At 51.2% G+C, this 15,593-nt stretch overlaps 1 protein-coding gene across 1 annotated transcript in view; it reads left to right on the forward strand.

Moving 5' to 3' along the window:
* Window positions 1–611: 611 nt before the first annotated feature.
* The window catches only part of PLEC (plectin), a 443,280-nt gene continuing 428,298 nt past the window's right edge, over window positions 612–15,593 (forward strand). Inside the window, 1 exon segment of the mRNA XM_029592256.1 lies at window positions 612–2,646. Coding sequence (XP_029448116.1) covers window positions 627–2,646 — 2,020 coding nt within the window. The 5' untranslated portion in view covers window positions 612–626.

Here is a 15,593-nt window from a genome sequence, read left to right on the forward strand (position 1 = left end):
CTTTCCAAAAATGTTCAGGAGAGCTGCTGGAAGGAGAATGCCTGCAAGAGAGAGACTGACAGGAGCAGATACTATTCTCTGGCCTGGTTATATCCTGGAATGAATGGATGTCAGGGAGGGGCTACTCTTGAATTGTTGAGTCAGTGACTGAGTCCCGAGTCTCACCGCGCATGTGTCTTTCTGGTGTGGCTGTGTAAGCGTGTGTGTGTGTGTGACTCTCAGGGGCTGGATGTCTTCTCTGCGCTGCTCCCCTTCCTCCTGGTGCTGCCGGCTCACTTAGCCGGCTCTGTTCTGTGCCCTCCGTCTCGCCTGGCGTAGGTGGAGCCACCACATTCTCCAGAGCTGTGAACGCTCAAGAGAGGGAAGGAAAGAAAGAGACTCTGCCTTTATTCTCTACTTATTTTAGGCGCTGCTGAGAGGCAGAAGAAAGCCTGCAGCCAGCTGCAACCTTTTATACATAACCGTATTCCTGGAGAACCCGGCAGGCTGTTAGCACTCTGGCTCTGACAATCTCTGGCAGCCGGATCTGCCAGTCTTTTGCTCCTGGGAGCTTAACTTTCCAAGGCCATTCTCTTCACATTCCTGCTCCTTCGTTCCTTTTTGTCCTCAACAAGTAGGCTTGCAAGATGGTGGCAGGTATGCTGATGCCACTTGACCAGCTCAGGGCGATTTATGAGCTTCTCTTCCGAGAAGGGGTGATGATTGCCAAGAAGGACAAGCGACCACAGAGCCTGCACCCTGAAATCCAGGGAGTCTCCAACCTGCAGGTGATCCGGGCCATGGGCTCCCTGAAGTCACGGGGATATGTGCGGGAGACCTTTGTCTGGCACCACTTCTACTGGTACCTGAACAACGAGGGAATTGTGTATCTCCGCCAGTACCTGCACCTGCCGGCCGAGATTGTGCCAGGGTCCTTGCAGAGAGTGCGACGTCCAGTGGCCATGGTGGTCCCTGCTCGACGGGCTACAGGGCCTCGTGTTCAGACTGTGCCAGGTCTAACTACCTATGCACCCAAGCCATCTATAAAGGAGGAGAGTTGGGGGTCCAACCAGGAACGGCAGCAGTATCGGAGGAAAGAGGTGGTGGAAGAGAGTCGTAAAGAAATGCTTTTCTCAACAAGCATGTCCAAAGCAGCTCCAGAGTACTCTACAAGGGGAAAGAACCAAAGGTCCAAAGAGGAGGTGACAAAGAGCCATAAGGAAATGCTGGCGTCAATGAGTGTGTCCAAGCCAACTCCAGAGTTCCCAACAAGGAGTGAGAAGCAAGAGTCCAAGGAAGAGCGCCAGGGATTCCAGAAGAAAGAGGCAATGGCAGAAAGATGTAAGGAGATATTGTCTAGTGTGGGAGTGTCCAAGCCAACTCCACAGCGCTCAACAAGTAGCAAGAACCAAGGGTCCAAGGAGGAGCATAAGGCTTTCCAGAGGAAAGAGGATGTGGTAGAGAGCCAGAAGGAGACATCCACTGTGGAAGTGTTTAATCCAGCTCTAGATTGTCTAAAGAATGAGAAGAAGGGTTCCAAGGAAGAACAGCAGAGGTTTGGAAAGGAGGAGGTGGCAGAGAGCTGTAACAAAACGCTATCCAATGTGAACATAGTCAAGCCAGTACCAGAGAACCCAACAAGGGATAGGAACCAGAGGTATAAGCAAGAACAGGGGATAGAGAAGGTTCCAGAAATCCATAAGGAGAAGCTATGTACTCTGGAAGTTGTCAAGCGAGCTGTAGAGTGCCCATCAAGGAGTGAGAACCAAGGGTCCAAGCAAGAAGGCCTGGAGTACAAAATGAAAGAGAAGGTGGCAGAAAGCCATAAGGAGATTCTTTCCACTACAGAAATGTCTATGGTGACTCCAGAGTTCTTTATAAGTAGTAAGACCCAGGAGTCCAACAGAGAGCTCCAGGAGTGCCAGAGGAAGATGAAGGTGGAAGAAATCCCCATGGAGACGGTATCCATAGTGGGAATGACCAAACCAACTTCCGAACACCTGACGAGGGATGGGAGCCAGCAGTCTAAAGAAGGGCACCAGGAGGCTACAGGAACAGTGGAGGCAATTGAAATCTGCATGGAGACACACTCTGCAATGGGAGTGGCCATGCCAGCTCCAGAGCACCAAACAAGCCAGAGCTCCAAGCAAGAGCATGAGGACCACCAGAAGAATGAGAAAGTGGAAGCGATGTCTGCATTAGGAGTGCCCAAACTCATTTCAGAGATTCCAACAGGGGACAAGATCCATATGTCCAAACACCAGAGGAAAGAGGAAGTAACACAGATGCCCAGTGAGACACCATCCACAGTGGGAATGTCCACACTAGCTCCAGAGCATCCAACAAAGGGCAACAACCAAGGGGCAAAGCAAGAAGAGAGCGTGGCGGAGATTAATATGGAGATGGCACCTGCAGTGGGAATGTCCAAGCTCTCTCCACAGCACTTGAGCTTGACAGAGGCTGAGAACCAGGGGTCAAAGCAAGAACAGCAAGGGGTACTGAGGACAGAAGAGGTGGTAGAGACTGGCACGGAGCTGGTACCTGCGGTGGCAGCGTCTGAGATGGAAGCGCGGGGTCTCGTGAGGACACAGGAGGTGGCAGAGACGGGTGTTGAGAAGATATCCTCAGTGGGAGAGTCCGAGATGGAAGATCCCACTCCTGCAGAAGGTTAGCACGCCAACCAATCAAATGTAATCTGATTCCTCTGGCCGGGCTGAGTCCTTGGGTGTTTCCTCTAGTGGTGGTGGGGGGATGGAGGGAGCATGGCGTGTAACCACTTTTATTTGTCTCTCGGGTTGCTCTGTATTTCTGGTTGCTGGCAGTGTTAATCAGACTGACATGCATGTCAAAGCTGGGAGGAGGTGGAATAGCGGCAGAAAGGGAGAAGAAACAAGGGGGACAGGGAACAAGAGAGAGAGAGAGAGAGAGAGAGAATTGTAGGGAAGACCTCACCTCTGTTGAGCCAACTTGTGACAGCAAACCCGTGGGACCCAGAGAGAATGTCACTCTTTCCATGTAGCCTTTTGGCACCACGTGGATGACTTTGTGCAGCTTAAGCTTCCTGAATCTGACTCAGAACATGAGAGACTGAGGGAGGAGCTAAGGAGGTCTGGGAGAGGAACAGTTTTACCTCCTCTTTTTGCTTCTTTGAGGATCTGACATTGTAATGGCAGTAATAACTCATTTTGTTTTTAAAGTTCTTTCTGTTGACCCGAGAAGGGGGAGGGAGGGAGTCAGCGGAGCGTCAGACAGTGGGGGTGGAGAAACAGACAGATGGCAAAGGGGGGGTGAGACTGGAGAGAAAGGTGAGCTCGAGGCAGTGAGGAGACAGGTGCCTGTTCACAGGAAGCACTTTCTCTTCTCTCTCTCATCCCTCCTCTTTCCTCCTCCCTCCATTCAGCCCTCCACAGATAACTCCTCTATTACTAGTCCTCCCCACTCTCTCGCTCTCTCTCTTTATTACCAGATCTCTCCTGCGCCTCTGATCCCTTTGTTACCAGTCAGATTCAGAGGACTTTACTGGATGATAAGTTTATTTGGGTTGCCAAAGTCCTATGCAGAATAGTTAAAACATGCACAGAACGATAATAAGGGAAGAACAGCTCCAGATTATGGAAAGTACAGCAGCGGGGCCTGGACTTAGGTTCTGCTGCTGGTCACTTGACATTTCTGGCCTGGGGGCAGGACCCCAGAGGTTTTCCTGCTGTTTCTCCTCTTCCACCCAGCATTAGGCAGGGTTTCCCTGCTGCTTCTTTTGTAGGAAGTCTCTGATTCTCTCTCTCTCTCTCTCTCTCTCTCTCTCTCGGGACTGTGTCTTTGATCTCTTTATATTTTGCACAGCACAGGAGGAAATGCATTGCCTACAGGGGCTGGCTTTGGGGGGTTTCCAGTTTAGTTTTTGCCTGCATATTTCTGTTTCTTATTCAGATAACTTCATTGGCATGACAGTTTTACATGTATTGTGTATAGCTGGTCTGTGATCACTTATCCTGTATCAGGTGAGAATCTGTCTCTCCATCCAAGGTGAAGCAGTCTCTTAGCGTGCACTCTCTGTGTAGAGATCTATAGCAGTGCAGCTTGTTCTGTCTTCCAATCAGCACCTCCCAATAGAGGGTGCACTGAACTTATATTTTCAGTGCTGCTTTCTCATAAGTGGACTTGTAGCTGTTTGAGTTCCGGGAGTTAGTGCTGGATTTGGAAGGGCAGGTTTGCTACACAGGTGCCGAGTGTTATTCCTAAGGTTTTTCACTGTTTCACGGAGAGCCTGGTAGCGGAGGGAGCTGGTGGCGCCAGAATCTGCATATTCTTTTTTTGCATGCTGAATATTAAGGAGAGAAGTGCCCTAATTCTGCTCTGCACCCATTATTAAGAACATAAGAACATAAGAAATTGCCATGCTGGGTCAGACCAAGGGTCCATCAAGCCCAGCATCCTGTTTCCAACAGAGGCCAACAGGGGTGTTTCTCTGGACACAGTGTCGGTTTGCAGAACTGGAAGTGAAGGATTTCTTTTCAGGTTCTTGATAATTTTGGGGTTAACGGTAGACCCCCCAGACCTCACTCCCATATAAAAGGGATTGGTCGAATGCTACCAAATATTTTTAATAGCAGTTTTACTGGGAAGTTTTTTTCTCCAGAGGTTTCTTTGTTGCATACAGGGCTCTTCGTATAGTGTCTTTATAGCAATTTAGCTCAAGACAAAGTGTGTCTAGTGTATTTATAAAGTATGCATAGTATAAACTCAACTTCTTGTTTATCTAGGAAGAATTTGTGATGGAGATTTTTTGGCCTTTCCTGGGAAAGCATTGATTTTCTCTCTTCCAGGTTCACTTACAGGGCCCATGATTTGCTGTAGGTCTCTAGGCAGGTTTAGGTTTTCTTGTACACTTTCTAGGGTAGTTTGTTGCTGGCATTACAAGCTAACAGAGGGGCCTGATGTCATAAGGTACACTGATTTACCAAGGTGTTCAGGGCACAGAATATATGTGCACAAACACACGTAAAATTATGCACGCATTCACGCACTTCCATGCAAATCCCATGTTAACCAAGGCATTCGCCATTACTCCTCAATGCAAAGAGGCGCGTACGCATTAGTAATATTTTCCTAACGCTGGAAATTTACTTCTGGTCAGAGGTGTGGAGTAAATTTTTTTCGACTACTATTAGTCTGTGGGGCTAAACCTGGAGTTTATAGTGTGTGATTTCTGTACTCTGCATTTAAATGGAAAAAGCACAAGTTGTGCTCAAATCATAAGAACATGCCATACTGGGTCAGACCAAGGGTCCATCAAGCCCAGCATCCTGTTTCCAAAAGTGGACAATCCAGGCTACAAGTACCTGGCAAGTACCCAAAAACTAAGTCTATCCCATGCTACTGATGCCAGTAATAGCAGAGGCCATTCCCTAAGTCAGCTTGATTAATAGCAGGTAATGGACTTCTCCTGCAAGAACTTATCCAAACCTTTTTTGAACCCAGCTACACTAACTGCACTAACCACATCCTCTGGCAACAAATTCCAGAGTTTTTGTGTGCGTTGAGTGAAAAAGAATTTTCTCCGATTAGTTTTAAATGTGCTACTTGCTAACTTCATGGAGTGCTCCTTAGTCCTTCTATTATCTGAAAGTGTAAATAACCAATTCACTTTTACCCGTTCTAGACCTCTCATGATTTTAAATACCTCTATCATATCCCGCCTCAGCCGTCTCTTCTCCAAGCTGACAAGCCCCAACCTCTTTAGTCTTTCCTCATAGGGGAGCTGTTCCATCCCCTTTATCATTTTGGTTGCCCTTCTCTGTACCTTCTCCAGTTGCACCTAAAATTCTGCACACAAAACATGAGCACAAAAGCATTCCTAAAAGTTATGTGCTCAAAACCTAAGTTAAGAGCATTTTCTGCTTCTAACTCATGTTGTCCACCTAACTTTTAGGAGCGTAAATCTCATGCTCCTAACTTATGTTATGCTACCTTTATTACCACTCATCCTTCTACCAGATTCAGCTCATTTTATTGATAAAATGTTTACATGTGTTGTCAAAGTCATATAGTAACCTAGTAAACAATGGGCAGAAGAAAATCCAGTGGTCCATCCAGACTGCCCTGCAAGTTTTTTTTTTCTTTTTAGAGTAAGAGCAGCCACTTCATGCAGGTTACCCCCATGCCTTATGTTAAGGGTAGTAACTGCCGCTCCGTGCAGGTTACCCCCATGCCTTCTGTTAAGGGTAGTAACTGCCGCTCTGTGCAGGTTACCCCCATGCCTTCTGTTAAGGGTAGTAACTGCTGCTCCATGCAGGTTACCCCCATGCCTTCTGTTAAGGGTAGTAACTGCCGCTCAGTGCAGGTTACCCCCAGGCCTTATGTTTAGGGTAGTAACTGCCGCTCCGTGCAGGTTACCCCCATGCCTTATGTTTAGGGTAGTAACTGCCGCTCCGTGCAGGTTACCCCCATGCCTTATGTTAAGGGTAGTAACTGCCGCTCCATGCAGGTTACCCCCATGCCTTCTGTTAAGGGTAGTAACTGCCGCTCCGTGCAGGTTACCCCCATGCCTTCTGTTAAGGGTAGTAACTGCCGCTCAGTGCAGGTTACCCCCAGGCCTTATGTTTAGGGTAGTAACTGCCGCTCCGTGCAGGTTACCCCATGCCTTATGTTTAGGGTAGTAACTGCCGCTCCGTGCAGGTTACCCCCATGCCTTATGTTAAGGGTAGTAACTGCCGCTCCATGCAGGTTACCCCCATGCCTTATGTTAAGGGTAGTAACTGCCGCTCCATGCAGGTTACCCCCATGCCTTATGTTAAGGGTAGTAACTGCCGCTCCAAGCAGGTTACCCCCATGCCTTATGTTAAGGGTAGTAACTGCCGCTCCATGCAGGTTACCCCCATGCCTTATGTTAAGGGTAGTAACTGCCGCTCCATGCAGGTTACCCCCATGCCTTCTGTTAAGGGTAGTAACTGCCGCTCAGTGCAGGTTACCCCCAGGCCTTATGTTTAGGGTAGTAACTGCCGCTCCGTGCAGGTTACCCCCATGCCTTATGTTTAGGGTAGTAACTGCCGCTCCGTGCAGGTTACCCCCATGCCTTATGTTAAGGGTAGTAACTGCCGCTCCATGCAGGTTACCCCCATGCCTTATGTTAAGGGTAGTAACTGCCGCTCCATGCAGGTTACCCCCGTGCCTTATGTTAAGGGAAGTAACTGCCGCTCCATGCAGGTTACCCCCATGCCTTATGTTAAGGGTAGTAACTGCCGCTCCAAGCAGGTTACCCCCATGCCTTATGTTAAGGGTAGTAACTGCCGCTCCATGCAGGTTACCCCCATGCCTTATGTTAAGGGTAGTAACTGCCGCTCCATGCAGGTTACCCCCATGCCTTATGTTAAGGGAAGTAACTTCCGCTCCATGCAGTTTACCCCATGCCTTATGTTAAGGGTAGTAACTGCGGCTCCATGCAGGTTACCCCCGTGCCTTATGTTAAGGGTAGTAACTGCCGCTCCATGCAGTTTACCCCCATGCCTTCTGTTAAGGGTAGTAACTGCCGCTTCATGCAGGTTACCCCCATGCCTTATGTTAAGGGCAGTAACTGCTGCTCCATGCAGGTTACCCCCATGCCTTCTGTTAAGGGTAGTAACTGCCGCTCCATGCAGTTTACCCCCATGCCTTCTGTTAAGGGTAGTAACTGCCGCTCCATGCAGTTTACCCCCATGCCTTATGTTAAGGGTAGTAACTGCCGCTCCATACAGTTTACCCCCATGCCTTCTGTTAAGGGTAGTAACTGCCGCTCCATGCAGTTTACCCCCATGCCTTCTGTTAAGGGTAGTAACTGCCGCTCCATGCAGTTTACCCCCATGCCTTATGTTAAGGGTAGTAACTGCCGCTCCATGCAGGTTACCCCCATGCCTTATGTTAAGGGCACTAACTGCCGCTCCATGCAGGTTACCCCCATGCCTTATGTTAAGGGTAGTAACTGCTGCTCCGTGCAGTTTACCCCCATGCCTTATGCTAAGGGTAGTAACTGCCGCTCCGTGCAGGTTACCCCCATGCCTTCTGTTAAGGGTAGTAACTGCCGCTCCGTGCAGGTTACCCCCATGCCTTCTGTTAAGGGTAGTAACTGCCGCTCCGTGCAGGTTACCCCCATGCCTTCTGTTAAGGGTAGTAACTGCCGCTCCGTGCAGGTTACCCCCATGCCTTCTGTTAAGGGTAGTAACTGCCGCTCCATGCAGGTTACCCCCATGCCTTCTGTGAAGGGTAGTAACTGCTGCTCCATGCAGGTTACCCCCATGCCTTCTGTGAAGGGTAATAACTGCCGCTCCATGCAGGTTACCCCCATGCTTTCTGTTAAGGATAGTAACTGCCGCTCCATGCAGGTTACCCCCATGCCTTCTGTTAAGGGTAGTAACTGCCGCTCCATGCAGGTTACCCCCATGCCTTCTGTTAAGGGTAGTAACTGCCGGTCCATGCAGATTACCCCCATGCCTTCTGTTAAGGATACGAACTGTCGCTCTGTGCAATATAACACCCCTATCCTTTCCTCTCCCTCCTCCCCTTCTTTCTATTAAGGGAAGTAATACATGAAGTGCTTAAAATAAAAGGGGGGAGAGGGGGGAGGTCTCCTGCCTGGCTTAGTGCTTTGTTGTGGACTGTGCTATGGATGGGTTTTAGCTAAACATTGGGAAGCTACAGTATATTATTTTGTCCCTCCCATTGAGCCTGTAAAGTATTGATAATTACTGGTCAGCAAGACCACATGACTAGAGACCATTGGATTCCCATGTTGTTTCTGCCCAGGGCCTTCTGGGAGGCTATGCAGGACCTCAGCCCACAGACACACCAACACTTCAGATATACATACGTACTGCTACACTATGGCTCTTATACTGTGACCCTGTGCTGTGCCCTGACAGGATGTCAATGAGCTCTGTGACCCTATGCTGGGCCCTGACAGGATGTCATTGAGCTCTTTGACCCTATGCTGGGTCCTGACAGGATGTCTGGATTTTTTTATCTCATACTGGGTCTTGTCAGGATCTCTCTGTGCTGTCTGACCCCATGCTGACTCCTGTTAGGATCTGCACTCTCTGTCCCATGCTGGCTCCGGTCAGTGGGTCTCTACACTCTTTGATGCTATGATTCCTCTCTTCCACTTCAAGTTTTAGATAAAGATAGTAACTAGTTACCAGATCTGAAAATGTATAACTTTCAATGGTTCTTTGGATCTAAGGAACAGTAAATCTGCACTCTGTCCTGACTGTGAGTGTATCTGTGTCTGTGCTGGAGGGAGCTTCGATGCAACTTCAGTCTCCTGTGTTCCAGTGTTTTAAATAAGCCTTGCATGTTTCCCCTGTCTGCAACACTCCCTGCTATTCCCGTACTGAGACCCACATACATAGCTCTGCCAATGCACCTCACTCCTGCCCTGCAGCACCCCCTGCTATTCCTGTACTGAGACTCTCCACACACAGCTCTGTCAATGCACCTCCTGCCTGCAGGACCCCTGCTATTCCAGTACTGAGACCCTCCACACACAGCTCTACCAGTGCATCTCACTCCTGCTCTGCAGCACCCCCTGCTATTCCAGTACCGAGACCCTTACACATAGCTCTGCCAATGCTTCTCACTCCTGACTGCAGCACCCCCTGCTATTCCAGTACTGAGACCCTCCACACACAGCTCTACCAATGCACCTCACTCCTGCCCTGCAGCACCCCCTGCTATTCCAGTACTGAGACCCCCACACACAGCTCTACCAATGCACCTCACTCCTGCCCTGCAGCACCCCCTGCTATTCCAGTACTGAGACCCTCACACACAGCTCTGCCAATGCATCTCACTCCTGCCTTGCAGCACCCCCTGCTATTCCAGTACTGAGACCCTCCACACACAGCTCTGTCAGTGCATCTCACTCCTGCCCTGCAGCACCCCCTGCTATTCCAGTACTGAGACCCTCCACACACAGTTCTACCAATGCATCTCACTCCTGCCCTGCAGCACCCCCTGCTATTCCAGTACTGAGACCCTCCACGCACAGTTCTACCAATGCATCTCACTCCTGCCCTGCAGCACCCCCTGCTATTCCAGTTCTGAGACCCCCTCCCAGCTCTGCCAGTGCATCTCACTCCTACCCTGCAGCACCCCCTGCTATTCCAGTACTGAGACCCTCCACGCACAGCTCTACCAATGCATCTCACTCCTGCCTTGCAGCACCCCCTGCTATTCCAGTACTGAGACCCTCCACACACAGCTCTACCAATGCACCTCACTCCTGCCCTGCAGCACCCCCTGCTATTCCAGTACTGAGACCCTCACACACAGCTCTACCAGTGCATCTCACTCCTGCCCTGCAGCACCCCCTGCTATTCCAGTACTGAGACCCTCATACACAGCTCTACCAATGCATCTCACTCCTGCCCTGCAGCACCTCCTGCTATTCCAGTACTGAGAGCATCACACATTCAACTCTGGTAATGTACCTTAATCCCATCCTGCAGCACTTCCTGCTATGAAAGTACTGAATTCCCCCTACAACTTTGCCAATGCAACTCACTCCCGTCATGCAGCATCCCAGGATGTGTGTTCTCCTGCATTTGTTTAAAAACATGAGAGAAACATAACAGTTACACAGGGTAAAGAACCTGAGGCGTTTTTTTGCCATTTCCCTGTTGTAATCCTTTTATGGTGCAATCCTGAATTTTGGCTTTTTCCATTTATGTAATTAAATGTTTCACAGTGTCTGTTCCATTTAAGGTGATGTATCAGTTAAGTAACCTGAAGACAGGACATTAGGGAGTGTGACTGCAAGGGATCCTTAGCTGTGGGGAGTGAGGGGTAAAGCCTGGGATAAGCACAGAGGATCCTTAGCTGTGGGGAGTGAGGGGTAAAGCCTGGGATAAGCACAGAGGATCCTTAGCTGTGGGGAGTGAGGGGTAAAGCCTGGGATAAGCACAGAGGATCCTTAGCTGTGGGGGAGTGAGGGGTAAAGCCTGGGATAAGCACAGAGGATCCTTAGCTGTGGGGGAGTGAGGGGTAAAGCCTGGGATAAGCACAGAGGATCCTTAGCTGTGGGGGAGTGAGGGGTAAAGCCTGGGATAAGCACAGAGGATCCTTAGCTATGGGGGAGTGAGGAGTAAATCCTGGGATAAGCACAGAGGATCCTTAGCTGTGAGGGAGTGAGGGGTAAAGTCTGGGATAAGCACAGAGGATCCTTAGCTGTGGGGGAGTGAGGGGTAAAGCCTGGGATAAGCACAGAGGATCCTTAGCTGTGGGGGAGTGAGGGGTAAAGCCTGGGATAAGCACAGAGGATCCTTAGCTATGGGGGAGTGAGGAGTAAATCCTGGGATAAGCACAGAGGATCCTTAGCTGTGGGGGAGTGAGAGGTAAAGCCTGGGGTAAGCACAGAGGATCCTTAGCTGTGGGGGAGTGAGGGGTAAAGCCTGGGATAAGCACAGAGGATCCTTAGCTGTGGGGGAGTGAGAGGTAAAGCCTGGGATAAGCACAGAGGATCCTTAGCTGTGAGGGAGTGAGGGGTAAAGCCTGGGATAAGCACAGAGGATCCTTAGCTGTGGGTGAGTGAGAGGTAAAGCCTGGGATAAGCACAGAGGATGCTTAGCTGTGGGGGAGTGAGGGGTAAAGCCTGGGATAAGCACAGAGGATCCTTAGCTGTGGGGGAGTGAGGGGTAAAGCCTGGGATAAGCACAGAGGATGCTTAGCTGTGGGGGAGTGAGGGGTAAAGCCTGGGATAAGCACAGAGGATCCTTAGCTGTGGGGGAGTGAGGGGTAAAGCCTGGGATAAGCACAGAGGATCCTTAGCTGTGGGTGAGTGAGGGGTAAAGCCTGGGATAAGCACAGAGGATCCTTAGCTGTGGGGGAGTGAGGGGTAAAGCCTGGGATAAGCACAGAGGATCCTTAGCTGTGAGGGAGTGAGAGGTAAAGCCTGGGATAAGCACAGAGGATCCTTAGCTGTGGGGGAGTGAGGAGTAAAGCCTGGGATAAGCACAGAGGATCCTTAGCTGTGGGGGAGTGAGGGGTAAAGCCTGGGATAAGCACAGAGGATCTTTAGCTGTGGGGGAGTGAGGGGTAAAGCCTGGGATAAGCACAGAGCATCTTTAGCTGTGAGGGAGTGAGGGGTAAAGCCTGGGATAAGCACAGAGGATCCTTAGCTGTGAGGGAGTGAGGGGTAAAGCCTGGGATAAGCACAGAGGATCCTTAGCTGTGAGGGAGTGAGGGGTAAAGCCTGGGATAAGCACAGAGGATCCTTAGCTGTGACGGAATGAGGGGTAAAGCCTGGGATAAGCACAGAGGATCCTTAGCTGTGGGGGAGTGAGGGGTAAAGCGTGGGATAAGCACAGAGGATCCTTAGCTGTGGGGGGAGTGGGGGGTAAAGCCTGGGATAAGCACAGAGGATCCTTAGCTGTGAGGGAGTGAGGGGTAAAGCCTGGGATAAGCACAGAGGATCCTTAGCTGTGGGGGAGTGAGGGGTAAAGCCTGGGATAAGCACAGAGGATCCTTAGCTGTGAGGGAGTGAGGGGTAAAGCCTGGGATAAGCACAGAGGGTCCTTAGCTGTGGGGGAGTGAGGGGTAAAGCCTGGGATAAGCACAGAGGGTCCTTAGCTGTGGGGGGAGTGAGGGGTAAAGCCTGGGATAAGCACAGAGGATCCTTAGCTGTGGGGGGAGTGAGGGGTAAAGCCTGGGATAAGCACAGAGGATCCTTAGCTGTGAGGGATTGAGGGGTAAAGCGTGGGATAAGCACAGAGGATCCTTAGCTGTGAGGGATTGAGGGGTAAAGCCTGGGATAAGCACAGAGGGTCCTTAGCTGTGGGGGAGTGAGGGGTAAAGCCTGGGATAAGCACAGAGGGTCCTTAGCTGTGGGGGGGAGTGAGGGGTAAAGCCTGGGATAAGCACAGAGGATCCTTAGCTGTGGGGGAGTGAGGGGTAAAGCCTGGGATAAGCACAGAGGATCCTTAGCTGTGAGGGAATGAGGGGTAAAGCCTGGGATAAGCACAGAGGATCCTTAGCTGTGGGGAGTGAGGGGTAAAGCCTGGGATAAGCACAGAGGATCCTTAGCTGTGGGGGAGTGAGAGGTAAAGCCTGGGATAAGCACAGAGGATCCTTAGCTGTGGGGGAGTGAGAGGTAAAGCCTGGGATAAGCACAGAGGATCCTTAGCTGTGGGGGGAGTGAGAGGTAAAGCCTGGGATAAGCACAGAGGATCCTTAGCTGTGAGGGAGTGAGGGGTAAAGCCTGGGATAAGCACAGAGGATCCTTAGCTGTGGGGGAGTGAGGGGTAAAGCCTGGGATAAGCACAGAGGATCCTTAGCTGTGGGGGGAGTGAGGGGTAAAGCCTGGGATAAGCACAGAGGATCCTTAGCTGTGGGGGAGTGAGAGGTAAAGCCTGGGATAAGCACAGAGGATCCTTAGCTGTGGGGGAGTGAGAGGTAAAGCCTGGGATAAGCACAGAGGATCCTTAGCTGTGGGGGGAGTGAGAGGTAAAGCCTGGGATAAGCACAGAGGGTCCTTAGCTGTGGGGGGAGTGAGGGGTAAAGCCTGGGATAAGCACAGAGGATCCTTAGCTGTGGGGGGAGTGAGGGGTAAAGCCTGGGATAAGCACAGAGGATCCTTAGCTGTGAGGGAGTGAGGGGTAAAGCCTGGGATAAGCACAGAGGATCCTTAGCTGTGGGGGAGTGAGGGGTAAAGCCTGGGATAAGCACAGAGGATCCTTAGCTGTGGGGGAGTGAGGGGTAAAGCCTGGGATAAGCACAGAGGATCCTTAGCTGTGAGGGAGTGAGGGGTAAAGCCTGGGATAAGCACAGAGGATCCTTAGCTGTGGGGGAGTGAGGGGTAAAGCCTGGGATAAGCACAGAGGATCCTTAGCTGTGGGGGAGTGAGAGGTAAACCCTGGGATAAGCACAGAGGATCCTTAGCTGTGGGGGAGTGAGAGGTAAAGCCTGGGATAAGCACAGAGGATCCTTAGCTGTGGGGGAGTGAGAGGTAAAGCCTGGGATAAGCACAGAGGATCCTTAGCTGTGGGGGAGTGAGGGGTAAAGCCTGGGATAAGCACAGAGGATCCTTAGCTGTGGGGGAGTGAGAGGTAAAGCCTGGGATAAGCACAGAGGGTCCTTAGCTGTGGGGGGAGTGAGGGGTAAAGCCTGGGATAAGCACAGAGGATCCTTAGCTGTGGGGGGAGTGAGGGGTAAAGCCTGGGATAAGCACAGAGGATCCTTAGCTGTGAGGGAGTGAGGGGTAAAGCCTGGGATAAGCACAGAGGATCCTTAGCTGTGGGGGAGTGAGGGGTAAAGCCTGGGATAAGCACAGAGGATCCTTAGCTGTGGGGGAGTGAGAGGTAAAGCCTGGGATAAGCACAGAGGATCCTTAGCTGTGGGGGAGTGAGAGGGTAAAGCCTGGGATAAGCACAGAGGATCCTTAGCTGTGGGGAAGTGAGGGGTAAAGCCTGGGATAAGCACAGATGATCCTTAGCTGTGGGGGAGTGAGGGGTAAAGCCTGGGATAAGCACAGAGGATCCTTAGCTGTGGGGTAGTAAGGGGTAAAGCCTGGGATAAGCACAGAGGATCCTTAGCTGTGGGGGAGTGAGGGGTAAAGCCTGGGATAAGCACAGAGGATCCTTAGCTGTGGGGTAGTAAGGGGTAAAGCCTGGGATAAGCACAGAGGATCCTTAGCTGTGGGGGAGTGAGAGGTAAAGCCTGGGATAAGCACAGAGGATCCTTAGCTGTGGGGGAGTGAGGGGTAAAGCCTGGGATAAGCACAGAGGATCCTTAGCTGTGGGGGGAGTGAGGGGTAAAGCCTGGGATAAGCACAGAGGATCCTTAGCTGTGGGGGGAGTGAGGGGTAAAGCCTGGGATAAGCACAGAGGATCCTTAGCTGTGAGGGAGTGAGGGGTAAAGCCTGGGATAAGCACAGAGGATCCTTAGCTGTGGGGGAGTGAGAGGTAAAGCCTGGGATAAGCACAGAGGATCCTTAGCTGTGGGGGAGTGAGGGGTAAAGCCTGGGATAAGCACAGAGGATCCTTAGCTGTGAGGGAGTGAGGGGTAAAGCCTGGGATAAGCACAGAGGATCCTTAGCTGTGAGGGAGTGAGGGGTAAAGCCTGGGATAAGCACAGAGGATCCTTAGCTGTGGGGGAGTGAGGGGTAAAGCCTGGGATAAGCACAGAGGATCCTTAGCTGTGGGGGATTGAGGGGTAAAGCCTGGGATAGGCACAGAGGATCCTTAGCTGTGGGGGAGTGAGGGGGTAAAGCCTGGGATAAGCACAGAGGATCCTTAGCTGTGAGGGAGTGAGGGGGAAAGCCTGGGATAAGCACAGATGATCCTTAGCTGTGGGGGAGTGAGGGGTGAAGCCTGGGATAAGCACAGAGGATCCTTAGCTGTGAGGGAGTGAGAGGTAAAGCCTGGGATAAGCACAGAGGATCCTTAGCTGTGGGGGAGTGAGGGGTAAAGCCTGGGATAAGCACAGAGGATCCTTAGCTGTGAGGGAGTGAGAGGTAAAGCCTGGGATAAGCACAGAGGATCCTTAGCTGTGGGGGAGTGAGGGGTAAAGCCTGGGATAAGCACAGAGGATCCTTAGCTGTGGGGGAGTGAGAGGTAAAGCCTGGGATAAGCACAGAGGATCCTTAGCTGTGG

Source organism: Rhinatrema bivittatum, chromosome 2 (assembly GCF_901001135.1).
Source record: "Rhinatrema bivittatum chromosome 2, aRhiBiv1.1, whole genome shotgun sequence".
NCBI lineage: Eukaryota > Metazoa > Chordata > Amphibia > Gymnophiona > Rhinatrematidae > Rhinatrema > Rhinatrema bivittatum.